Source organism: Diospyros lotus, chromosome 2 (assembly GCF_014633365.1).
Source record: "Diospyros lotus cultivar Yz01 chromosome 2, ASM1463336v1, whole genome shotgun sequence".
Classification (NCBI taxonomy): domain Eukaryota; kingdom Viridiplantae; phylum Streptophyta; class Magnoliopsida; order Ericales; family Ebenaceae; genus Diospyros; species Diospyros lotus.
This window is the reverse complement of record NC_068339.1, coordinates 5,064,636-5,091,198: the sequence shown is the minus strand read 5'-3', so window position 1 is coordinate 5,091,198 and position 26,563 is coordinate 5,064,636. Positions and strand designations below refer to the sequence as shown.

At 36.9% G+C, this 26,563-nt stretch overlaps 2 protein-coding genes across 8 annotated transcripts in view; both read right to left on the bottom strand.

Annotated features, from left to right (window-relative positions):
* The window catches only part of LOC127795685 (ADP-ribosylation factor GTPase-activating protein AGD3-like), a 38,624-nt gene extending 25,179 nt beyond the window's left edge, over positions 1-13,445 (bottom strand). For 3 of the 5 annotated variants that reach the window (XM_052327512.1, XM_052327508.1, XM_052327514.1), the window contains exons 1-3: positions 12,923-13,420; positions 11,410-11,486; positions 2,638-2,735 (exon numbers count right to left, since the gene is read on the bottom strand). In XM_052327512.1, coding sequence (XP_052183472.1) covers positions 2,638-2,735; positions 11,410-11,486; positions 12,923-13,024 — 277 coding nt within the window. In that variant the 5' untranslated portion in view covers positions 13,025-13,420. Of the gene's footprint in view, positions 1-2,637; positions 2,736-11,409; positions 11,487-12,922 lie in introns of all 5 variants that reach the window. The other 2 variants (XM_052327509.1, XM_052327511.1) reach the window with 2 other exon arrangements.
* A 1,765-nt stretch (positions 13,446-15,210) lies between these two features.
* On the bottom strand, positions 15,211-26,280 carry LOC127795639 (uncharacterized). 3 transcript variants are annotated; one of them, XM_052327436.1, is made up of 15 exons: positions 26,056-26,280; positions 25,847-25,953; positions 25,658-25,724; positions 25,417-25,527; positions 23,382-23,577; positions 22,198-22,283; positions 21,673-21,868; positions 21,385-21,496; positions 19,922-20,049; positions 19,550-19,756; positions 19,286-19,395; positions 17,263-17,392; positions 16,518-16,667; positions 15,653-15,888; positions 15,211-15,536 (listed from the first exon to the last, which is right to left on the bottom strand). In XM_052327436.1, the coding sequence occupies exons 2-14, from the start codon at positions 25,941-25,943 to the stop codon at positions 15,667-15,669; spliced, it is 1,812 nt and encodes a 603-aa protein (XP_052183396.1). In that variant the 5' UTR covers positions 25,944-25,953; positions 26,056-26,280; the 3' UTR covers positions 15,211-15,536; positions 15,653-15,666. The 3 variants fall into 3 exon arrangements, with proteins under 3 accessions (XP_052183396.1, XP_052183397.1, XP_052183395.1); XM_052327437.1 differs by having other exon boundaries at positions 15,211-15,577; positions 15,653-15,885; XM_052327435.1 differs by having other exon boundaries at positions 15,211-15,577; positions 26,056-26,279.
* Between the last annotated feature and the right edge of the window lie 283 nt (positions 26,281-26,563).

Below are 26,563 nucleotides of genomic sequence, written 5' to 3'. Positions count from 1 at the left end.
TAAAATTCATAATTAGTTAATCTTAATTAGGATTTAAGACCTATAAATTATTTAAGGTTTAATTTAAGTTGACTTAAAGACTTTTTTTAATAAATTTTTTTAACTTTTGTGATGCTTATATGCCAGTTGCTGAAATATGATGGAATTTGCTTTGCTGAAATTTACTAGTATGTAACTTGTTTTAATATTTTTCTTAGTTAGTATATGTTGAATTTTTTTAATTTTCTTGATAACATGCTTGTGAATATATTATTAGGAGTTATGACTTATTTTATATCTTATTCAACTAGGACATATATATATATATATTTTTTTTTAGTTAACATGCGCCTAGTTCCACCAAGTGCGCACCTCGTCTTGCGCCTTACGCCTCAGGCTCCAACACCCTTGTGCGCATTGGGCCTTTAATAACACTGAGCATGTTCATCAGTATAAACAAGAACTCAAGCATGAGCCTGCTTGTGTACTTTTGAAGCTAAGCTTAAAACAAACACCGACAACATAGCAAGTCCTAATCCCACTAAGGCCCTTATAATTCATATCATACTTAAGAGTTTCCCACTAAGTTTTTCTTGGTCTTCCTCTACTTCTTTTGCTAAAAGTTTATTCCATTTCATCCGCACTCCTCATAGGAGTCTCTGTTGGTCTTCTTTTCACATGACCAAAATATCTTAATTGTGTCTCATGATCTTATCTTCAATAAGAGTTACTCTAGCCTTATTACGAATAAGTTCATGACCTTATCTTGTTTGACACAAATTTTGGTGCTTTACTAGCCAATATATTGTGCCATACAACAAAATTGGTGTTATATTGTCTTATAAAATTTCTCCTTTTAGCTTTAACTGAATCTTACTATCACATTATGCATGATAAACGGTGTGAGAAAAGTGAAACCTCTAATAATGAAAGAGATATCCATCTGGTGGGAAGACTCCCTTGCAACTTACATGGTGAGGTCAAGAGAGAAGCTTTGTTGAGGGAAGGGAGCTGCATAATGTTTAATAGACCGAGACAAGATTTAAAAAAAAATCTGATGAAAGAATAAGTGCTGCAATGGAGTAGTATAAGTGGCACACAAAAACATAAGAGCAAAATGACGAAATTAGATAGGGGAAGGAAGAACTAGAGAAGAAAGAAAAGTAGAGAGGGAGAGAGAGAAACCTAGGGCAATTCTCCAATAATCTTCATTCAATAGTCAACAAATAAAATCTATATATTCCTAACACTTCTAAGATAGGTTAATGCTACTTCACCCAAGAGCCTCACTAAGAGGCTTACCGAGAGGGGCCAAAAAGACAAAAATGCCCCTCACCCAAATGTAAATTTACCCCCTTCCTTGCTACAACCTCTCCTCTCCTCTCTCCTCTCTCCTCTCTCCCCTTCCCATGGTCGTTGCTTTCAGCAAGCTCCAGCACCCGTCACCGCCTCGCCTTGCCTCGCTGCATCCTCCCAATCTGTTGGAGCAGCGGTCAATGTGAGATAAGGCAGGGCAAGGAAGGCGGCGAGTGCTGGAGCTTGCTGGAGGCGGCAACCATGGGAAAGGGAGAGAGAAGATGGGAGGTTGCAGCAAGGAAGGGGGTAAATTTGCATTTGGGTGAGGCTCTCTGTGAGACTCTCGGGTAAAGTAGTAAAACTCTCTAAGATATATATAAACTTGGAGAACTCTATCAATCTATGAAAAAAAAAAAATATTCCTAGTTCTTGCCAAACTAAGAATCTAAATCAAAGTAATATATATATATATATATATTAATCTTTCAGTTCCTAAATAACTAAAACCCTACAAAACTATAATCATAAAATACTAAAGGGTAGTTTCAAGAGGCTCTTTCCTTTTTTGTTTTTTTCAGTAAGTAAACTTTGAGACACTTTCATGGCCAACATTCAGAAAAGCTATACCCTGATGCAAGACAGCAATGGAAAATTGCAGAAAGTAGAGAGCAAACAAAGAAACAAAGAAGAAAAAGAGGAGAAAAAGTTTCAGAAGAAGAAAAGCAAGAGAAAATCAGGGCCGAGGGAGAAGAAAAAACTCAAAGAGGGGAAATTAATGCCATTTAACATCAAAAGCTGAATAAAAGAATACATTATATGCCTTATTTATAGGAATGAAATGATAAACCTATCTAAATAATAATAATCTAATCAAAATATGATTCTAATCTCTAAATCAAATATAACTCTATCTAATCCCTAAACCAAATATAATTCTATCATCTAAACTATTATGATAATCAAAACAAGATAAAATCTAATCAAAATCTAATTAAAAATTAAAATAGGAAATAATCAAAATAGGAAACATATCCCTATCATTATCTTTATCATACCCCCTTGGAACTCACACAGTAAGACAACGCCTCAACAAACTCAGACTTAATGATTCATATGACGCATTGTTAATAGGAGAAAGTGGGCAACTAAAATAATAATCAAGGGCAAGTCATTACCATGTTATATCAAAGTTAACATGACAAGTCTTCTCAATTGATACAGCATTTACCTATGCCATGTAATAAGTTACATACAGATATAATTTGACAGGAATCAAACAGATATATCTCAAAGCCTGGGGAAAAGAAAGGTGCAATAAATGGGAAATCTATGTTCTGAGGAAGAAGAGTCAAACAGACATACCTCCAGAAGCTATACTAATTGGATCATTGTACCCACCAAAAGTTTCGAGAGCACTTGCAAATGCAATGTCTCTATCATATCCTTCTCCAAGCCCTTCTCTGCAAGTTTGAAATTAATAATGAAGTATCTACAATACAAATAAAAAAAGGCTGCCTTTACATGTATTCATAACAATTTCAATAAGGTTAAAACCTTAAGTCAAACTTCAAATCACTACTATCATTGGTTTCAGAAGAACATTATGACTTTCAATAAGTAGAGGAGGAGTATCAATCGACACATACAAAGAAATTTTCCTTTAATGTTCAAAAGTTAACACGTAGAGGAGATCTTGGGGCATTTCCAATTACAATAAGATTACATCAAGAACCTACATTATGTCCTTATCTATTTACTCTAGTAATGGAAGAACTCACTAAACAGGTTCAAGCAGAGGTGGCATGGTGTATGCTATTTGCAGATGGCATACTAAGCTTGAGTTATGGAGAAATACTTAGAATCTAAAATATATAAATTAAGTAGGGTGAAAACTGAATACATAGAATGTAAGCTTATTAAGAATAAGTGTGGATAATGTCATGGTAAAATCTAAAGATCAAATGATTCAAATCATACCAAGAAAAGACCAATTTAGATATCTAGGATCGATCATACAAAGAGATAGGGAGATTAATGAGGATGTTACTCAGAATTAAGGAAGGTTGGTTAAATGGAAAACTGCATCTAGCTTTTTACGTGATAGTAAGATTCCACTAAAGTTAAAGGGAAAATTTTATAAGACAACTATAAAACCAGCTTTGTTGGATGGCACGAAAGGTTAAGTAGTAAAGTACCAAATACCAACGTGTGCCAAATATGAGTATGACTAAGATGAGGATGCTAAGACAGATGTGTAGCTATACAAGAAGAGATAAAATTAGAAATGGAGTTATTCATAATAAGGTTGGAGTGGCTCCTATTAAACATAAGATGTGAAAGACTCAATTGAGATGGTTTGATCATATAAAAGAAGACCGATAGAGGCTCTTGTGAGGAGAGTTGATGACATGGAACAAGTAGTTAGCAATAGATGTAGAGGAAGGCCCAAAAAGACAAACCTTGGTGGGAGACACTTAGGTTAGATATTAGGTATATGGGACTTACTAAGGAAAAGGCAATGGATAGAAATGAATGAAAATCTAACATTCATGTAACTGACCCCCATAATGGATAAAGGCTTAGGATGTTGTTGTCCAAACATTAACATGTGGAGATTTTATCTAATTTCGAGTTTAAAAACTAATTGTGAAGAATACAAGCTTTCCCACAACAATCTACCTCCATGCCTTGTATTTCTGAGAAGCTAAATAACATTGGATTACGTAATTAGAATGGAGAAGCTTACAAGGCATCCAACAATGCATCACCGATCTGGTTTCATACAAATCAGACAAGTTGCTTTGATAGTTTGCAGCCAAATTACTCAACATGCCAAAATTCAGTACTCATCATAATACATCAATGGTCTGCTTTCAAGAATCAAAACAAATGTTATGGATGATTTTTCAAAAGCCAAATCCACTTGCACTACAAGCTTCAAGAATCAAGACATCCAACAATGCAACTAAATATTCACATAAAGCCACTTGTTATGATATGCTTCCGTATAAATCAGAAAGTCATTTTGATAGTTTGCAGCCAAATTACTTAGCATGTCAAAACCCAGTAATAATCATAATGCAATCATTGGTCCCCTCTCAAGAATTGAAACAAATGCTATAATTGATTTTCCGAAAGCCAAATGCACTTGCAGTATCAGCTTCACATCGTACCCAGCCTGAAATATTGCCATTACAGTTCTATTCCAGTGGTTAAACGGTCATGTGAAGGAAGCAACCCATTCTCTATACTAATGTTTGTCACAAGTCGGACCATGGTTTATAGTCTCTTTAAAAAAAATTTCCTGCTGTAATTTTTTTTATAGTTAGTTTGTAGCCATGTGCAAGAGGATACAGGTAGTGGTAGGTTGTTATAACCGTGGAAGGGTGTAGAATCCACCTCAGGTGGGGAATCCACTCCTCCTAAGCCTTGTATAAATTCCCAATTTCCTTCATGGATTGGGTATCCAGAAAATTGAGAGAATTCTAACTTCTCTCGTTCACTCTCTCTCACTCTTTTCTCTCTTTCCCTCTATCATTCTAAATTATGCTCTCTATTCTATGCCTTCCCAACTCATATCAGATTGGGAAGAAGCCCATTGTTAGGCTTAGGCAGTGATAATTTTGGTATAAGAGCTCGATTCTCGATCGAAGCTCTATTGGATTGAATCGATAGCGAAGGGTACCCACATGAAAAATCTCGAGTCGTAGCTGTAGCAAGTCAGCTTAACTATGACAGAATTCCAAAATAGAGCTGATCAATTGGAGATTGGATCCAACCGAAATCACGAAGCAATTATAGCGATGGATCGCAAGACGGAGAGTTCAACCGAAGGGCCAGAACAAAGATTGGATGGAGCTCTCTCGCAGATGCGAGAGGATATGGGGGCACAAATATAGCAATTTATGGTGATGTTCACTCACCAAAATACAATAAGGCTCTCCTAATTTTCCTCCTAGGGAGAGAACTGAGCCTATCTTACAAGGTAATAGGATGCATCGTAGGGATGGGACCTTTGAAATCGAGGTGGATCCGGAGGAAGAAGTAGGAGGAGTAATGAACAAAGGTGGGAACGATCATACCAACCCTCATCATCTAGGGTTTCCCATGCCTCGGATGGAGATTCCAATGTTTGAGGGGACTAACCTTAGATGGTGGTTAAGAAAGTGTGAGAGGATGTTCAATTGGTATAACATCCCGGAGGTGCAGAGAGTATCCTTAGCCACAACATACTTCAATGATGTAGTGGATGTCTGGTTTCAGGGGTGTGCTAGAGTAAGAGAGGACTATACTTGGGAGGAATTTTCGAAGAAATTGTGCGAACGATTTGGTGAAAAGAGCATGACGGACATTATAAAAGAATTTAACAAGTTGAGACAAATTGGGGATGTTGGACATTAGAGGAATTGAGATCTCTTATGATCAATCATAATCCTCACCTGTTAAAGGCCTATTTTGTGTTAAGTTTTATGAGTGGTTTGAGAGATAAACTAAAACCAATGGTGAAAATGATGAGGCCCTGAACAGTAGAACACGCTTCTGAGGGTGCTCGGTTGCAAGAGATGGTGGTGGAGGCGTTAATAAAGAAACAAAAACAACAACAGAAGGGGGTGATTCAGCGAAGTAGTGGAGTGAAGAATGTGGGTGGACCAAGCTCAGGCCACAACACTACTCCCCATGGAGGGAAATTGATTGGGCAGAGGAGACTTGCTAGCCTGTGCTTTCGGTGTGGGATAAATATTATCATGAACACCTGTGTAAAAGGAAAATACTACCGTTAGAAGGAGAGGATGAGGAATTACTGGAGGATGAAGAGGAAGGTGAATGTGAAGAATTAAGGGAGGAAGGTAATGGAGAGATTTCACTACACGCCTTAAAGGAGTCAATAACAAAATTATCAAGGTAGAAGGTCTGGTGAGGGGCAACAGCCTTATGATCTTAATTGATAGTAGAAAGCACCCACAATTTTTTAGATGAAGGCACGACCAGGAGATTGAAGTGTCAACTCACAGGAACATCACCCTTGAGTGTGACAGTGGCTAATGGAAACTGGGTGATAAGCAAATCAGCATGCAGTGGCTTTTGTTGGGAAATGCAGGGGGAGAGATTTGAAGTTGATATAAGACTACAACGGCTGGGAGGTTGCGATGTAGTCTTTGGAGTGGATTAGATGAAGGGGGTAAGCCCCAATAGTTTTGATTTCAATCGGATGCAGGTTTCTTTTGAAAAAGAAGGAAGGAATATGACCTTAACAATAGGGAAAGAAGCGGGAGCTTGCAAAATGATCACTGGAAGGAGGCTGCAAAAGGTATTCAAAATCAAATGGAACCAACTGACACAATTATTTTCTATTGTGGCAATGGAGGAGGGCCATGATGACAAAGCAATGCAAGGAGAGTTTTATTTAACAGTCAACACACCCTAGGGAATGATTGATCAGGTACATCATTTAGAACTTATTAATAAATTACTGGTAGAGTTTGAGGATCTTTTTATTGAACCTACAACCCTTCCTCCTACATGAATGTTTGATCATGCTATTAACCTTAAACCTAATGCTGAGCCTATCAACATTAGATTCTATCGTTAACCCCCAATTCAAAAGACAGAGATCGAAAAAATGGTTAGGGAAATGCTACAACAATCTATCATTAGACCTAACCAAAGCCTTTTTGCTTCCCCAATCTTATTAGTCAAGAAAAAAGATGGATCATCACAATTTTGTGTGGACTATCGCTTACTTAATGCTATAACCATCAAGGATAAATTTCCTACACCCCTTGTGGAAGACCTTTTGGATGATCTACACCATGCCAAATTCTTTTCTAAGCTAGACCTTTACTCAGGCTACCACCAAATCCGAATGAAGCCCAAGGATATAACCCAAGACGGCCTTTAAAACACACCATGGGCACTTTGAATTTTTGGTAAAATCATTTAGGCTTGCCAATGCACTAACCACTTTTTCAATTCCTTATGAACAAGATTTTTGAGCCTAATCTTCGAAAATTTGTACTTTTTGATGAATATCGTTATCTATAGCTCCATTTTTTTTACCAACATTTGGCTCACCTAAGAACCATGTTTGAGATCTCAGATCTAACTAGCTTTTTATTAAGAGGACTAAATGTACTTTTGGTCAAGGTCAGGTGGAGTATTTGGGGCATCTAATATCAGGAGATGGGGTTAGTATAGACCTAAGAAAGGTAGAAGCCATGGTGTCTTGGCCCAAACACAGCCTAAGCCAGACAATGTTTACCTTCTTGATTCGATATGAATTGGGAAGGCGTTCTCAAAGAACAGAGTGTAGAATGAGAGAGAGAGAAAGAGAGAAAGCTAAGAGTGAAAAAATAGAATTCTTCTTGATATTTCTTGATAATCAATTCAGGGAATCGTTGGGAATTTATACAATCTGCCAAGGAAGCATATTCTATACGCTCTATGGTTATAACAACCTTCTGCCACCCTATAACCACTTGCACATGGATACCCTTGAAGCTAACAAACTCTATAACAGTAAATTATAGTTACAGTAGTAAGAAAATTAAAATTCCCATAAAGCCTAGTCCATCGCATGACATTTCCCCCCTTCTTATAAATTTCTTGTCCTCAATAAATGTTGAGGCAGCTGGTAGACTTGGGAAATTGCTTGAGCAAGTCAAGTAAATACTCCCGAGTGCTGCTATCTGCAGGACTGTTCTACCATTTGACTAAAACCTGAATAAGCAATGCCCTTTGTACTTCACCCGTCTATCTATTATGGCTCCAGGCTCCACCACTTTGTTAATCTCCTTAGGGAGTAGGGATAGTGTAGGACTCACCTGTTGTGTGCCCATAGACTTCTTCAAGAAGGAAACGTGGAACACAGGGTGAATGTGGGATTCTTCTAGAAGCTGTAGTTGGTAAGCTACCTTCCCAATCTTAGAAATTATGGGAAATGGTCCATAATACCTGGGGTCGAGTTTGGACACAGGAAGAATTCAAATGAGGATACGTCCGCCTCAAATACACCACCTCCCCTATTACAAATTCTCTCTCACTTCTCCTTCAGTCAGCAAACGTCTTCATTCTATTTTGAGTTTAAGCTAACTCCTTCCTATAAAACCTTTTTCCGCTACTATAGGTAATTCTCAACTATGGCTACTATAGTGTATTCCCCTACAACTAGCAAAATGGGTGGTTTGTACCCAAATAGAGCCTCAAATGGGGACATTTTGAGGGAAGTATGGTGGTTAGAGTTATACCACCATTGGACCAATGACAACCACCTATGCCAACTTTTAGAATGCAGAAAACAAACACACCTCAAGTAAGTTTGCAGCCTTTGGTCTGTGGACATGTTTAACTTGATTCCCAAAGCCTTCATAAGCTCTTGCCACAAAAGGCTAGTGAAGATCTTATCACGACCTGAAATTATAGACTTAAAGATCCCATGTAATTTTACCACTTGATCCAGGAAAACCCTAACCACATCCTAGGCTGTACAGGGGTGAGTATGCCCTATGAAATGGGCAAATTTTGTTAGCCTATCAACAACCACTAGTATGTTGTATTTCCCTTCTGACTTAGGCAAACCTTCAATGAAGTCCATAGATAAACTAGCCCATGCTTGGTTAGGAGTAGGCAGAGATTGTAAGAGGCCCAAGTAAGCCACAATTTCATACTTGAATCTCTTGCAGGTATCACACGCCAACACAAACTCCTTTACCTACCTCACTCGCAATGCAAACTTGTGTAGGGACTGCAATATTTTCTTCTTGAGATCATCCTTATTTCCAACTACCAACCTACCTTGGTACCTCAGCATGCCTCCCACCAAGGTGTACCCATCTTCCTACTTCTGGTTGACAACCAATCTCTCTAACAATTCCTTTACTTTTTCATCTCCAGCATAGCTAGCTATTCCTTCTTGGCACCACTCAGGAACTATAGTAGTAATGGTTGCTGAGCTTCCTTCCTCATGACACCTTCTTGATAGTGCATTTGCTGCCACATTCTCGCTGCCCTTTATGTACTACTATATACTATAGTCCAATCCCATCAGCTTGGTCATCCCCTTCTTCTGAAGTTGAGTATGCAATTTCTGTTGTAATAGAAATTTCAAACTCTCATGGTCTGTTTTTACTATAAACCTACCCCCCTCCAAATAATGTCTCTATTTCTCTACAGCCATTAACACTGCTAGGAAATCCTTTTCGTATATACTGAGCCCCAGGTGTCTAGGGCCCAAGGCATGACTGAGAAATGCCAACGACCTCCCTTCCTGCATCAGAATAGCTCCAATTCCTGTTCCACAAGCATCTGTTTCTAAAACAAATGGTCTGTTGAAATCAAGTAACCCTAAGATAGGCACCCTACTCATAGCCTCTTCAACTTCTCGAAAGCCTTTTCTGCCTCCTACCCCCAACTAAATCCTTCCTTCTTCAAGAGCTCTGTCAAGGGTTTAATGATAACCTCATAATCCTTCACAAACCAACGGTAATACCTGGTTAACCCAAGAAACCCTCTCAAAGCTTTGACAGTAGTTGATTTAGGCCAAGCCACCATGGCTTCCACCTTCCTAGGATTAGTGCTGACCCCATTTCCTGATATTAAATGCCCTAAAGACTCCACCTGACCTTGACCAAAGGCACACTTAGTTCTTTTGATAAAGAGCTAGTTAGACCTGAGGACCTCAAAGGTGGTTCTTAGATGAGCCAAATGCTAGTCAAAGGTAAGGCTGTAGACAAGAATGTCATCAAAGAATACAAGTACAAATTTTCATAGGTAGGGTTCAAAAATTCGGTTCATTTTTTAAGTACCAGTTACCTGTTTCGTACTTTTGAATGTTCATCTTTTTCTCACTCCCTTCTTTCCTCTTTATTTCATCCATGCAAACAAGACAATGATTGAGCAAATCTGCTTACCATCCTATACTTTCAATCCGTAATTTTCTTTTAAAAGTCCCTTTTCTTTTATCATTTCCCATTGGTCCTTACTTTCCTTCTTGGTCCATAGGTTTGCTACTGAAAGGGCCTTTTTCTTATTATTTCCCATGTTGATCTTTTACTTTCCCACTTATTAAATTGAAGCCCAAGCATCAACCTCCATCAAAGGAAAGTACAATAATACTATCACATATTATTTATGAAGTGTTGGCAAGCATGATATAAATTGGTGATGCTTTCAATAAGGTTCCCATATGAACAAATTGACAACTCAAAACCACATAAAATCAATCTCAGGGAGAATTTGAGTAGCACCACACCCCTGAGCGGGTGCCCCACTGCAACTCCTTCACTAGAAGTTGCAAGTAAGTCTTCCCACTAAATGGATATCTATACATTGACATGTTATTAGGCTCTCAGTTTCTGTTTTGGTCTTGAGTCTAGTATTCATTATTGAGGGTTTCACTTTTCACACATTCCTCATCATCATAATATTAAGGCAATACAATGTCAAGAATGAATTTATCACAATGTTATATATCTCATGTATAGCTTTAATACATCAATATACTACTGAACATACTATGGCATGCTTTAAAAGTACATACATGACTTTATACAACTTTTCATCCCTTATCTAGCCCCAAGCTGGTCTTTTATTGGACACCGATATTGCTCTTAAAATACTTTGAAGTCTATCCTTACTGATCCACATTTTAGAATATGCATTCTACCACATTTCCCATCCCATTTTAGACACCACACTGATCCATATTCTAAGTAACACCAAGATGGGCATGACGAATAAAGTTGGTTGCCCACATAGTCATATCATCTGCAATCCTACACATCTCTAATAACAACTCTTGCACATTCTAACAGAAAGTAACTACAAAACAAATTCATGGTTACTTTTGGCATACTTGCAATGATTTTCTAGAAAATTAACATCTGAAAGAAAGAAAGACATACTAATCATCTGGGAAAAAAAAACTAATTGGAAAAAAAAAATTCAGCATAAAAATTGAAATCAATTTTGAGTCAAATATAAAAAATTAAAGATAAAATGGAATCACAACAATATAAAGACAGCACAAAGAGTGGACATGAAAAAATTAATTGATGGAAACATCCCATTCAAAAACAATTCCAAAGTTTGGTTGACAGTGTCAACAAGAATGTAGGAAGAAAAAAGGGGAAGGCTTACATGTACTTTCGGCATCCTTTACAAAATTTTGAAGTTCTCTCCCTTAATGATTCAGCATTTTCTTCCAAACCTTGGATCTACTCCACCAAATAGTGTGACATTAGACCTTTGCAACTTTCAACCAAATTTAAACTTGCATACACACTCCATCATAGTCAATAAGCATGTGAATCTCAAATTCCAGAAGACAATATAGCCATGGTAGTGAACATCACAAAAAAAAGATCAATCAACAAGCAGATTTGACTTATTAAAGAGTGAATAGAAAATATAAGAAATATATAGATCTTCGCTCAATCAAACCCTCTTCTTCTACCAATATCAGGCACTTCATAAGCTCATATGCTCATCTTGCATTGGAATAGGTTAATGAATTCTTTCTTACATATGGAAAACTTCATTAGTTCATCCGTAAATGATTGCAAGTCACCAGCAGCATTAATTGTATTGCTATTTGAAATTATTTTATTCAAACAAGACGTTATGTCATATATGTAAGATTTGAAATATTTTTCCATATAAACAAGGTTTGCAAACATCACTCAATTTTGTAACAGTATACATGAACAATAGTTAATATTTGAAACCAGAAAATACTAATATCCAAGCAATTTATGAAAATAATACATTTGTATCCCAAAGTGCTGAATTTAGTGATCCATGGGGATCAAGGCATGTTTTATCTCTATTTGCTTAAATGTTTTTTCCTAGGAAGGAAAAAATAAAAAATAATGACTAAAATCTACGAGGACTGGAGTTTTTATTTAGAAGCACCTAAGATTCTCATGGTAACAACCTATTGTACCCCATTTTAGAACATGTTGCTTGAACATCCCCACTGTATGTACCCCCATTGTATTTGTACCACATTGAAGGACACATTGTTCGTGCATTCCTGTTCCCACTCCATGTAGCAGAATAATCTGCGTTCCGTGTAACCCAGAGTTACTCATGTAGCAATTGACACAATTAGGAAAATGACACATACTTTTGACACTTTATCTGAACAAAAGAACTAATTATGGCTGTCTGCATGAATCTTGTTTCTTTATCTGCCCTCTTGTTTTCGACATTTCCCAGTAACTCTATGTGAATATTGGTATCCTTCCTGAATCCTTATAGGACCTCACTTCTGACAGCATCTTCAACGCGTGGAAAATCATAGCCGGAGATAGTTTCAACGGTCAAAAATCTTAGAGACAATTTTCTTATTTTTCCCAATCAATGCTACACAAAGTTTCCACTGATAAATTAAATTTCGTGTTTCTCTTTTCTTATGTGATAAATCGGTAATATGCAACAGACTTCCAAGGAAGTCAGACAGAAATTGAAAATTGTGGACCAGAATAGGAAACTTACGATGCAAGTTAGTCCAATAAACAACATAACATGCACACGGAGGTGATTATCGATAGCCTTTTGTTCAATTCACAAATTATTGGAATTTCACGTGGATTCTTTGTCTTACGAATATAAATTCAAAAGTGGGGAGCGAAAGAAGTGTTGGCATTGCCTGTTGGCGGAACATGGGGGAGTCTTCGAGCTTCGGGAATTGCAACTTGCTTTCCTGTTGCCGAAACGTCGGCGAGTCGTCGAGTTTCTCCAAATGCATCATCTTCCCTTCCTTTGCGTAACGCGTACGATCCCAATCAACACCAAATCAAACGAATCAAGACTTCTGTGGCCGTTCAGACAAGGCTGATCTCATGGCAGTGGCGCAACGCCTGGATCGCGACGGAATGCGGATGAGTTGTATGAAGAAACGCCAGAAAGAAATTAGCAGAGAGAGGGAAAGTCAGTGTTTTGGGGATGAGAAAAAAGGGCGAAAATGAAGGAGTGGGATGTGGAGAAGAAAGACGATAATAATAATAATGTTGGAGTTGTAGGGGCTGAATATAGAGGGACCTCCTCTTCTTCCGAATTCTCATGGCTGTCACTTCTCTCTCTCTCTCCCTCCCTCTCTCTCTTCTGCGCCGCGAAAACCTTGTCATGCCAACACGAACGCTTCGTGCACCTGCCCCTATATTATTCTTTTTTTATTTTCACTTTCTCTTTCTTCCGGCTAACCCAACCGACGGGAATTAATTAAATTTTATTAGATGAATTGCACTCAAGCCCCTCTAATTTGGGTCAATTGTATATTTGTATTTAATTAAGTGTACTTAAATTAAGTATACCACTTCAATTCAAAGTAGCTCGCATCAAAACATAATGTGAGTTATTCTCATTCTCACTAAGGTTGAAAAGACCAGTTATGGTTTTATGCATTATTTTAGGTGACAATTTAACTTAATTTGAGTATACTTTTTTAAAGTAAATAAATGTGCATGATCTAAGTATAAATACAAATATTGAATCTGAAAAGATTTTTTTTTTTTCAAATGAAGGTAAAGCATAATTTAAAGAAAATAAATTTAATGATTTTAAATATAATTTATTAATTATTTTGTTGCCATTTCCCAAAAAAATATTTTATTACCCTTTAAATATGTGTTAAATAAAGTTCATTGAATATATACTGTACAAATCATGCATTTTTGAAATAAAATATTTTTAGTTGCAATAATTCCAAGACAGACAAATCTGCAACAAATGCTCAATTTGGTCACACAACTGATGCCTGCTATAAATATATATTATTAAAAAATTATAAGTAGAGATTGTGTATTAAACTTGGGCACGTGATTAGGATATCTAATGAACGCGTAGGAGTTTGATAACAACAGCTCTATCAATGATGATGACCTTCCCAATTTGGAATGAGCTGATTATGGTAATTGCAATATAAAATAATAGAAAGGGCAGGCTAAGAGAAGTTTTTACATAATCAAAATGAAAAAGAAATTAGATTTTTTCACCTTTTTTTGGTCCAGTCGATAAAATTTGTAGGTACTAATCAAAAGGTGCACAACGCACTGCATATTTTTTTTGATATATGTAATAATTCATAAATTATATATATTAAATAAACATAAAAATTCGTAAACAAAACTCATCTCAAACATTTCAAATCTCAGTGCCAAGAAATAGTTACTGCAACCCTTTACAGTCGATGAACAAGACGTTTGAAGATGGTTTGGAGGGGATATTTTACAGACATGTCATAGCACGATCTTGAGGTGTTCGAATTGCTGATTACTCAAACCAATTGTATGAAAAATGTTATTTTCTACTCCGTGACTATGCACTTTCTTTTTTTTGTCCCATTTTTGTTTTTTTATTTGTCAGGAAGCATGTGGCTGACAGCTTCCTATTTTATAATAGAGCCATCTTCAATATCTGGGACCTCATGGTTTGATGGAGGAGCCCCACTTGGTCGGGACAGTTACTTTCTAAATCCCTTCATCCAAGCCACTGATGCACATTGCTCCCTTGATCAATTTCGCGGCTCTATTTCCTTAACATAGAGGTTTCTTTCTTTTTCCTTTCGGGCAAAATAGAAATTTGGTATTTATCTAACACCATATGTCATCCCCTAAAAATGCTGGTCAAAGCTGATAAATTTATACAATTGTGAGATTTGAGTCATGATTAATAATTGAGGGGGACTTCCGGGAACACCCAACCTTGGGGATCCAATACAACCTAAAAAGGAGTGTGGCCACTAGGGTACCCTTCTCTGATGTTATTCTGTTTTTCCATCAGTCAGTTTCTGATATGCATGATGCATGTTCACCCTGTTCTCCACCTCTACACTAGGATCCTGTTCTTGGGCGTTGGTTAGTTGATATTATTACAGTCTGCTAACGCAGTTCTGTACAAAATAGGCAATGGATTTGGATAAAAGCAAGCAGCCCAGGGTCAAATCACAAAAGGCAATATCGTTCATATCCAAACCGAGGTTCCCTGTATAGATAAAATCCTACACCACTCCCATGGCATTCCAAAACAAACTGACTAGATGTATCATTCAGGTAGGAAAATGACATTTTTCCCATTTCCATGTCTCTACAGTTTCCACCATCGAGTCTGAGGGAATTGCTTGGTCCAACGTCAAAGTTTCTGTTTGCAGTCTCCACTAATAAAGCCAAAACTGTCAAAATTTTTGGAAAACTTTCATTCAAGGTTCCCTCCAAACATGGATGATGGATCCCAAAATCGGCAGCAGGATTCACAAAACTTAAAATCTGAAAAGGAGAGAACTTGGAGGTCTTAAAATCTGCAAAAACTGTCAATTTTACGTTGTTCAGGATTCAATAAAATCTCAAGTACGAAAGAGAGAACCAATAAATCTGATACCCACTTGGAGATCCGTGTTTATCGCCAAAGCCTACTTATGAATCCCTTCTTGTCTTTTTTCATCCTGCTTTCAAGGGAAGGGAAATCGATTGCATTATATGCAAGGTCCAGAACTATTGGGTTGCGAGGGATCGCTTGGAATACTGGTGGGAAGGCTTCGATGCGAGGAATTCCTTTTGAGGTGGAATCAGAGACTGCCGGTTCGTAGGTGTCCAATTTTTCAGTAAGATATTTTTCCTGCTGAAAAAGATTTGCAAAGGACGAGCAATGTCAGAATACATGGGCACACATTTATATATGAATAAATAGAAAACTCCAATTAGTAAATGAACAGCGCCCGCAACACCTATTAAACAACATATTAAAAATGAAAATGCATTAAATTAGCAAAGAAAATAAGAGAAAATGATTTAAAAGTCCTAAACTGAAAAAGACTCTTCCTGATACAAAAAAAAAAAATTAAGAGACAAATAGCTAAATGCAAATTACGGAAAAGATACTATCCCACGTACTTAAAACAGAACCAACTTCTCGAGTTCAAGTTTCAGAAGCACAATAGCACGCCACAACACCTTTTACGAACTTGGAAGACCTCACTCACTAAGAGGAAGAAATATAAAACCTAAGGAATATCTTTTAACCTTTGGTGATCTTGGCCAGCTGTTTGGATTGTCCAGGCAGCCCCCTTAATTGCTATATAAACCAAGTTATTGTCATGGTGCAAGAGACAATTTGCACAGCGGATGTTCTGGCCATATTAAAAACTCTACATATTATGTTATTATTCTGGAAGACATTGCTAAACGCCCCCTGTAAGAGTTGATTTCTTTTCAGAGAAAAGCAAGTAGAAACTCCTGGTCAAATTTTACCTTCTTATTTGCTCCAGTTAATGATATTGTAGCCATCTTTTTCGAGAGATTTTCCGGAGCCTTCTCCTCCTCTATGATTCCAGTTGCATGCTCTATGCAGCTATTAGACCTGCTGTCGTCATATAACTTCTTCAACTCCTTCATCATTACCTGTTGCAGGAGAGAAATTTTATTTATTTATTTATTTTGTTTGGGGGGGGATTCACAATCACAAAAGACAAAAACTGAGTTGCATATATGCGTTTTTTATCACAATCTTTTAGTATCTGCTTGCCGATAATCTTCTTAATTCTTTTTTTTTTTTTTTATAAACGCTGAATATATATCAAGATAAATGCCTTAAAAGGGGGAAAACCTTATACAAGAGAGAGGGGCACTAAAAATCCAGAATCCACCTTCAACTATGATAAGAGGGTCAAAAAAATTAACTGTTTAAACAAAAAACAAAACTCATTATGCCCAAAAGATCTCCTATTTCTTTCATTCCTTAGGATGTCTACTTCCTCTGAATTTTTCTAAAGATTAACAATATCAGCATGTGGATAATGATTTAAGAAAATTCAGAAAAAGTAGGCACTGTATAATGCTTCAAAGTGATTAAAGCTAATATTAATATTTTTATATACTAATTTCTTCATCGTTCCATTAGCAAATTAATAAATATACTCCAAATAAAGCAGTTGCCAAAAAGTAACGGCATAAAATTTTCACCAACTCCCCACATCGAACAAATAAGTACCCAAACCTGATCAGCATTATTCAGGCTTTGGAACTTTTTAAGGACGTCATAAGCTAGGGAGCCAGCACGGGAGTACAATGCATATGCTTCAGTCCTCTTTCCAGCAGAACTGTAGGATTTAGCTAAGTAAAAGCACCTGTAAACAAATAGAGAGACATATTTATTAATACAACTGAAAAATAAACTCACTAGAAATGTCAAATAGAAGCACAAGCACCTAGCAGCCTTAAAATTTTTTGCGAGAGAGATAACCACATTAAGGCCATCAATTGCAATACCATCATTTTCAGGAATAATCAGGAGAAGAGTCGATGAATACAGAAAATGATATATCTTTATGCCAGAAAGCTTATATATCTTGTTGGGGGTCATTTTCTAATAGTTTAAAGTTTCAGATGAGTTTGTGTTTAATAGTTCAGAAGTGTATCAGAGTAGGCTTAAATTATATGTTCAAACATCACCCAAATACTTGAATAGTAACACATTTTAGACCCTGTTATCCAGTGAAGTATGATCGCATGTGAGGAAGATAATAATATAAAAAATAAAGTTACCCACTCTCGAATGGGTTAAACTTTTAGGACAAATGGTATCTTAACATGGCGTTAGAACTCTGAGTCCAAGTGCAACAATGTGACCGAATATGAGAGGGACACTACAAAGGTTGATATACAAAGTTTAAACTTTTAGATACTTTGGTGGTTACAAATTTAAGACTAATGATCAATGAAAACTACAGCAATTGAAATGCAATTCAATAGTTGATGATATGTTGCCTTTCCTTGTAATTTATTTGTTCACATCTTTTCTTTTTATGGTGGTAATTGTGGTATGGTCTGGGCAAGACAGGTGGTTCAAATAATACAAAATTGCAAGTGATATTTAACCTGTGTCTGCCACGTTTACAGATGAAGGAAAGGGAAAAACTGAATTTATTGAACACTTTACCAAGAGAACAAAATCCAAAAACATTGGACAGCAAACAGCAACAAGCCAAGCAAATGATTTGATCAAATATAACAGGACAAAATAAGTCAGAATATGAAACAACTGTTGAACTGGAAGTGCTTCTATGATTTGATCAAATGATCAGCCAAGCAAATGGCCTCCACGAAACATGCAGATAATAGAAAATAGAATTGATCTGAACATATATGCCACTGTTGTAAAGCATGTACTGCCACATACTTGGAATATAGCAGTTTTCAGAAGTGACTGCTGAGAATAAATGAAATAAGTAACACTGACAAATATAAGCAAGTAAGCTAGAAATTAAGAAACAGACATGGATAAAATGATGTTAAGCAAGACAACAAACAAATACAAAGCCAAAACCAATTTTGCAGATTATGATTTATATTGACGGTATGAATAGGAAAAGAAATGTGGCATACCATTTTATGAAAGGAATGCTTTATAGTTTAACCTAAAAGTTTCTTACTTGGTTTTTTGAAATATTTAGAAATAATTTTGTTTTTTCTCTTAAAACTTTTAGAACTCGAAAATACTTCTCGCTCTGTTCCTTTTTTTTTTTTTTTTTTTTTTTTTTTAGTTTCTTAAAAATGGGTTCAAAAAAGGAATGTTGTTTTTCGGGAGAACCAAAAGGGAGCTCAGCTTCCATTCCCCAAAACTGTTAAAAAAACAAAAATCATCCAGAACACACACACACAAGTCCAGCCCAATAACAGGGAACTTCAATAAAGGCAAAAAAAAAGACAATGGAAGTTCTATGCAACCAGCCTAAGATGTAATGTCTTCTTTACACTGAACTGGAAATAGTTGTGTAGCCTGGTAACTGACACAGGTCAATCAAACGAGATATTAAAAATTTGCAGAAGCCTAATTCATTTCAGAAAACAGGGAACAGGTCAGACCTAAGTCAAGACATCCAAAAACCAGAAGACTAAATTGTTATTAGAATGAAATATGGGGGAGGAGAGACTAATGGGTAGAATTGTTGAGTGTGAACTAACATTCTAGACACTGAAAATAAGTTCACAAAATATTAACAACTACATGCAATGCAAACCTTTCTGCTCGGAAAGCCAAACTTTTGAGTGCACACTCTTCTGCAAATGCCAATTCTTCTGGCCTTCTATCTCTTCCAGAATTAACTAAATCAGAAAGATCAGTTGTATTCTGCCAAAAGTAAAAACAAGCAGTTAGGTTTAGTGCACTCAGATGTACCAAAAGCTATAGCCTATAGGGACTGAGAATATCTATTTAAAGAATCACAAGATGGATAAATATGTCAAGGACAGAAAGAACATTAAGGAGCAGTGATAAGTCTTACCTGTAACAAAAGATCATATAACCTGACAAGCTCCTCAGGCTTAGTGACTTTATCATTTTTTTCATCATGGGACTTAGAAAGTTTGCTTTTGGCTATGGTCACCAAAAGCTGGTTTCGTTCAATGGTCCGCTGTCCTAAAACAGCACCAATAGCTTTATCTAGCCCGCTTAAGTCATCCTTCACATTTTCTGAATTTCCTGCAGTGACCTAAAACAAATACAATGCCTGAATTAGTATGAAATATAAACATCAACTTAACAAAAAAATATTTCACAAAACAATTCATACACTGGGACTAAACAAAACTCATGCAAAATCCATTTTTTATAATAGATTAGCATGGAGCTGAATTTCTTTACTAAGAACTCATACCAAGTCATTGCGGATACTGCTCCTGGCTTCATTATATGCAGCAAAGATTTTGTCAAAGATGACAAGCCTTTTCTCTGCTGGAAGTGAGTCTGATGTTGCACTTTGAAGATCTTTTTCCAATTCTTGAGCTGATCAAATTTGTCATGGTAAAGAAAAGTTGAGGCTCTGTTTTATTGATCCAACAAGATCATAGATTTGAGGAAAAGAGCATATGATTTCAGCACACAATAACATGGGAAATATTATAAGCAGATAGCAATAAGTACCCTTTTTAGTATTTATAGTTTGTAACTGTCCCATATTAAATGGTCAGGGAAAAAAGAATGCAGAGATTTGAAAAACTTCTGTCGCACTCTTTTTATTAGAAAATGAGTTGAAATTCTTTATACAATAATACTGAAGTACAATATAAGATATTAAACTGCAGCATGTAATTGCAGAGATTTTAAAAACTTCTGTCACTCTTTTTATTAGAAAATTAGTTGAAATTCTTTAGACAGTAATACTGAAGTACAATATAAGATATTAAACGGCAGCATGTAATTCTTTTGTTGCATAAAGTCAAAGCAAAAAAGGTTTCAATGGAAAAAAACTGAAAAATATTATTCACTATAAACGTATAAACTAAAATGGATTTCAGATTCACGGACTGATTCATTTCAAATAGGTAGAACCTAAAAAGAACAGGACTAGCTACCTACTTTCTCCAACTTAAATAGCAACAACAGGAAAACGTTGTCTTTGCATTTCACCAAAACTCAGCGTTTCAAGTGCTTGCATAGACTCCTCTACCAATCCTAAGATCACAAAGCCCCAATGCCAACTCCATCTAGCTATATTGAAGGCCATATCATTATCAACACCAAAGCTCTGTGTCTAACCTTTATTTGTTAAAATTGCTATCATGATAGGTTAAAAGGTAACAAGTTAAACAGCATTAGCCTGGCTGGTGGAGAAGCAACACATATATGAGTATGAGTCCCCACGTTTCATCCATATTATGCTGCTGAATGGGGGGGGGGGGGGGGGGGGGGGGGGGGATAAGTGAAAACCTTCATTTTGTAATGGTGGACTAACAGTCAATGCATTGGCTTTTGGGCTTAACATCTTTATTTTGTATGAGTGTTCCTAATTATACTACCTACTTAATTAATATACAGAACTTCCAAGTCTTCCGGTAGAATGTGAAACTCCGTCCGACACATGTCTACATCAATACAAAAGGTGATGAAGTGCCATGTGCATTATGCTTAAATAGTAGTTGGGGAAATCAGTACATAAGGAGAATAGGATAACAAAGAATAAGGTTTTCATCCATCAGATAATGAGTACAAAGTGCCATTGCATTATGCTTATGCATGAGAAATAATGGAAGCCAAAAGACAAACAGATACTGCACAAGTATGTTCATTATTAGGCTATAGTAGGCTGCTGTTCATTGTGAAGAGAGTTTTATCACTGACCTTTCAATATGGAAACTCGTGTCTTTGCATTAGAGATTGGGAATTTATGACCAAGCCAATGAAATTCTGTCATGGATGCAGCCTGCTGAGACCTTGCCTCAGCCATAACAGCCTGTAAATAAAGATGATGCAAGGTTTTGAGATAAACAATTACATATCTGACATTTATCCTTTTATTTTCATAGAAGAGGCAAATATAAGACAGCACCTACTAAAAAGGTGACCATAAATCAATCTGCCAATTTTGACACATCATGTATTACATTTAGTTATGCAAACAAAACTTACCTCCAGTTTAGCTTTGAAAAGATCCAGTGCAGGCCCTTCCATTTCACCAATGTGCATAAGTTCAGAGGCCTGTAAATTTGACTTGCCAATTTTGTGTAGACAGTATCGTATACTTGGTTCTAGTTCCTCAACACGCTCACGGCATAAAACCTGATTCTCTAGGTCTCCATATTTTCCAAGTTCTTCATACACAGCCCTATCAGATTAATATGTTAGCCAATAGCCAGAAAAAAAAAAAAAAAAAACTTGCTAAAAGGAAAGGAGCAAACTTCCCGACACAAAAACAATCTACAATACCAAATGAGACATGGAACAAAGTTTTGGAAGCCAAATAAAGAACCATAAGGATATGCCCGTCAATTTAAACAGTGAATTTTGACCTAATTTGTAGCTTTCTTCGAAATCTATGTCAACCAACCCAACATAGTGGGATAAAGGCTCTGTATGTTATTATTGTACGTTAGTTCACTTTCAGCATTATATGGAAATAAATAATGTCCAACAATCAAGAGGGCTAGAATATACCTGGCATTCTTGAAACACTTCAAGGCAACATCCCAATTCTGGTCGAGCTCAAACAACAAAGTCCCTCTCATATAAGAAGCATAGGCCTGCAAATTAGAGATCAAAGATTAGCATACAGTAGAATTTCTCAGGCTTGCCCAATTAAAATAAAAGTAGTACTCAAAAATGAATGAGTCAAGTTTAAGCTCTTAAAGGGTAACTCCCATAGAACCTCAAGATCAAAGTTCAAGGAAACAGATGATTATAATAGACCAGATCAGTTTAAATAACTAACATACATGTAAACATGGTAAACAAAAGGGGAAGCCTAACCTTTACAATCTCAAGAAAACAAAAAAAAGGCCAATGCACTTATCATCATCACAAGAAGAAAGTCTGCCAGACCTCAGAATTTAAGAGAATCAAAGAAATCTAAATTGGATAAAGATTGGAGAACCAAAAAATCTAATCAATGAAATCAAAAAACACATAAACAATTACATTTATAGATGATTGAGATACATCAATACTCTTATAAGAACACTAAATTTTGGAGTTCCTTATGAAGCTTTGTGTTAATCTTTCAAAATTGTCCCATAATATAAGTTATGCTTTTAATAACTTAAAGCTTTGATTCTTAATTCTGTTAAATCATAATCGACCTGTTATGCAAATGCAAGTTTAATGTGGTCCAATCATCTAGTAAAACAATTATCTTGAGTAAACCAAGCTTTGCATATTGATCACATTTGGAACAGTTAAGACAGCCATTTGTACCTAATCCACTTTGCTCAAAACTATTTCTACCATAAGACAACCGATATTCAGGATTGAAGGAACCTCCTTCACAACAGGCTCTGACACTATTAGTAGCAGAGAACCCCTTTCCCCACAATATTTCCACACTATTACCCTTTTCAATAGACAATCCCACTCTTTTAACCAGATATTTCCACATACTAACACTTGAAACATTAAATTCTCAAAGTTTATAAATAAGGTAATCAAAGTCAAGACACATCCAATGAAATAAACATGAAACCTGAGAAGAACTCTGAGTAGAAAATGAGAAAATTAGGAAATATATAGTCTCTGAGCAACAATCTCACATAAGATAGCGGCCTCTTGCTTAAGAAATAATTGGGATGGAGTTAAAAAAAGTGTTGTAAGAAATATAACACAACAACCCAATCAAAAAGACCCACCTCAGCTTCTAAAGATGTTCTGGAATCTGCCTTGATTGCACACAACTCTGCGAAAAGGGTAGACCATTTTGCTGCTTTCCTCAACCTACCAATCAGGTAGCTTCTTTGTCGTGCATTTGGGCCATCTGGCAGTTGCCTTTTCTCCATAGCATGGCTCCAAGCTCTTTCAGACATGTAAAGGATCACATGGAGAAACCTAAAACATACATCATAACTGTTAGAACTGAAGTTATGACAGCTTTATATCTGATTACTTATGTGGCTAATTTTGCATTGCAACTAGGACTGCAAGCTAGAAAACACATACATTAATTCATGAGAATAGATTATTTCTTAAAGTTCTTGTTGCAGAACAAGAGCTAGCTGTGACATCAACGCTTAAAACACGTGGAACCACAAGAAAAATCTTAATAAAGACAACAAAGATGAATATGAAATTCTCTGAAGACTTGTACAGTCGGCTTTAATTTGTAACACGACAGTAAACTGATGTTTAAAAATACAAAACTAATGTGTAAAAATCAAGATCTCAATCACTGAACTAGATTGTGACAACCATGGTATACAAATCGGCCAGAACCATTAGATAATGGGATCCTGTTACACCTGAATTTAGAGGTGGGGCTACAAATCAAGGCCCTAACAGATGCTATTCATGTCCAAAAAGGCGACCTAGGCGGCTGCCTAGGCACCGCCGAGGCATTAGGCCGCCCTTGGCCACTGCGAATACATGCAAATCGGCACCCCTAGGCACTATGCCCAATTAATCTGGCCCAGGCGGCACGCCTAGCCACCTCAGTCGCCTGGATATGCCTTTGGATTTCCCCTATTCAGTGTTTTCCCTTTTCCTTTTATATCCTCTCGTAAGTGGCCGTGGTTTGGGTTCGTCTCTTGTGAACTCGTCGCTTTCTCTCTCTCTCCTCGCCGCCGCCACCGCCAATTGTCTCTTCGATTTTCAGATTACGAATCCAAGGCCTATCTCCCTATCAGTTCTCGCTCTTCTTCCTTCAATACATATCGCTAGTTTGATGATGACTACTTGAGAAGCTTCGATTTTCAGCTCTTTCATCATTTGTTTAGCTTCTTTGATCAAGAAGCTTCGATTTTCAGCTCTTTCTGGGTTTGAAGCTTCTTTCATCATTTTTGCAGCTCTTCTCAAGAAGCTTCGATTTTCAGCTCTCGCCCTAGAAATTTGTGTTTTGATAGGATTCTAGGTTTTGCAGATAGTTTAAAGTAAGGTGTCGAAGCATCCGGTGGAGTATTGCTTTTGATTGTGAATATTGCATCAAATTATATCAAAAAGTTAAAAAAATAACAGTTTTCCTAGGCATCGCCTAGGCGGTCTAGGTGCTAGGCCCCAATCTGGCACCCCACTAGCACCTAGCGCGTTTTAGAACACTAGATGCTAGGATCTCCATATAATGGATAAAGCAATGGTGTGGAATGGTGGACATTTATGACACTACTATGGCCATTATAGCACCCTAAGCAGCAGTTTTGATAGGTGAATGCATATAATGTCCCCAAAAGACAGAAAAAAATAATAAACATGAGCTACCAATTCTTTTCATTAAGCCACTTTCTAGTATTGCTCCAACAAGGACAATAACTCTTCTTTTGCACAAAATTCCTACAGTACAAATTTCTCATTATCTCTCAATCCAAATATGCAGCATATAAACTGTTTCAGAGACCTAGGCAATCTGAGCACAACTGTTTGATCTCTAGCATTTCCAGAGTTTCTAATATTTCATTTCTTCATCTGATGCCTTGACAACCATCGTACAGGCATTTACATCTCTTTCTTTCCCAATGACACGACTAAATGACAAATACTGTTCACAAATATATTCAAATTTCTAAGCGGGCAAACGTCATATCCTCATTCCAGCATTGTCAACAAATAATCTCATTTATAAACAAATCAGAAAAAACTTAAAAAAAAAAGTATGAAAGCAAGAGAATTCTTTGCACTGGACAAGAGATATTCGTTTCTCTTTCAAATTCCCCACGTGCAACACAAACAAGGCCGCACCTGACTTCAGTGACCGTAGCTGCAGTTATGGCTCTCTTGCTGTATTTGCCACGCCCGTGTGTGAACTTCAGCGACTTATACAACCTCCTCAATCGAGCAGTACAATACCTCCTGGAATTCCAATTAGATTAATTCCAACCAACCATATCAAACTCCATCAAACACACAAAATCTGCATTTCACGACAGAAAAGCCCGAATGCACTACAGCAATCTCAATAACTAAAAGCATATAGTCGCACCGGTAGCGAGTATAGTCCCCAAAACGCAATCCGTGCTTCATCTGAGAAGATTTCAAGAGTTGCAACACTGCACAGACAAACAGAAAAATTCAATTCCACAAACACAAACATATGCGAGGCATGTGCATTTGCTATGCAAGAAGGAAGGGAAAGAGAGAGAGAGAGAGAGAGAGAGCTTGGAGGCCGAACCGTTGATTGAGAACTTAGGGTTATTAATCGGATCAGAGGAGTTCAGTTTCTTCGGATCGTCAATTTCCATCGCGGAGGCGTCACTTTCCTTCCCCATCAATCAAATCCTGTACAAGGCCGCAATTGCAAGGGCTAAGGCATTCACAGAACATACCAATTCAGACGACGATCTTCGGCGTGATGGAACATCCCGGCGGAGAATGACTTACCTGGATTCCGATCTGGTTCTTCACTTGTGCGCTAAGATGTTCGGCCGGCGGCGGTTCCAGACGCTCTCACGTAGCTGGGGCTCTTCTCCACGCCATCCACGGTCTCCTGCAGTTAAAAAGTAAGGGAATTCGGATCATGCGGGTCGAGTTGTCCGATTACTTTCGGGTCGATGTTGCATCCTTGCGTCTTGCCTTCGTTCGGAATCGCTCCAGTACTGGCGTTTTCATTAGGTAAAATTTAGGGATAACTGAGAAATAAGTTATATTATTTTAAAAATTATTAAATAAGTTATTATATTTTTAAAGTATAATAACGTATTTATAAAAATTAAAATATACTAATTGCGAACCTATGAACACATTCAGTGGGCTGAAAGTGAAGATTCAAAAAGGGATGAAGAATTGATGGAATGGCAGTGACATTGGGGTTGACTCAAGAAGACAGGCCCAGTCTCCGCTTGTTGGGTAAGGGCTATTATTGAGATGTCCATGTAATTTGCAGATGGAA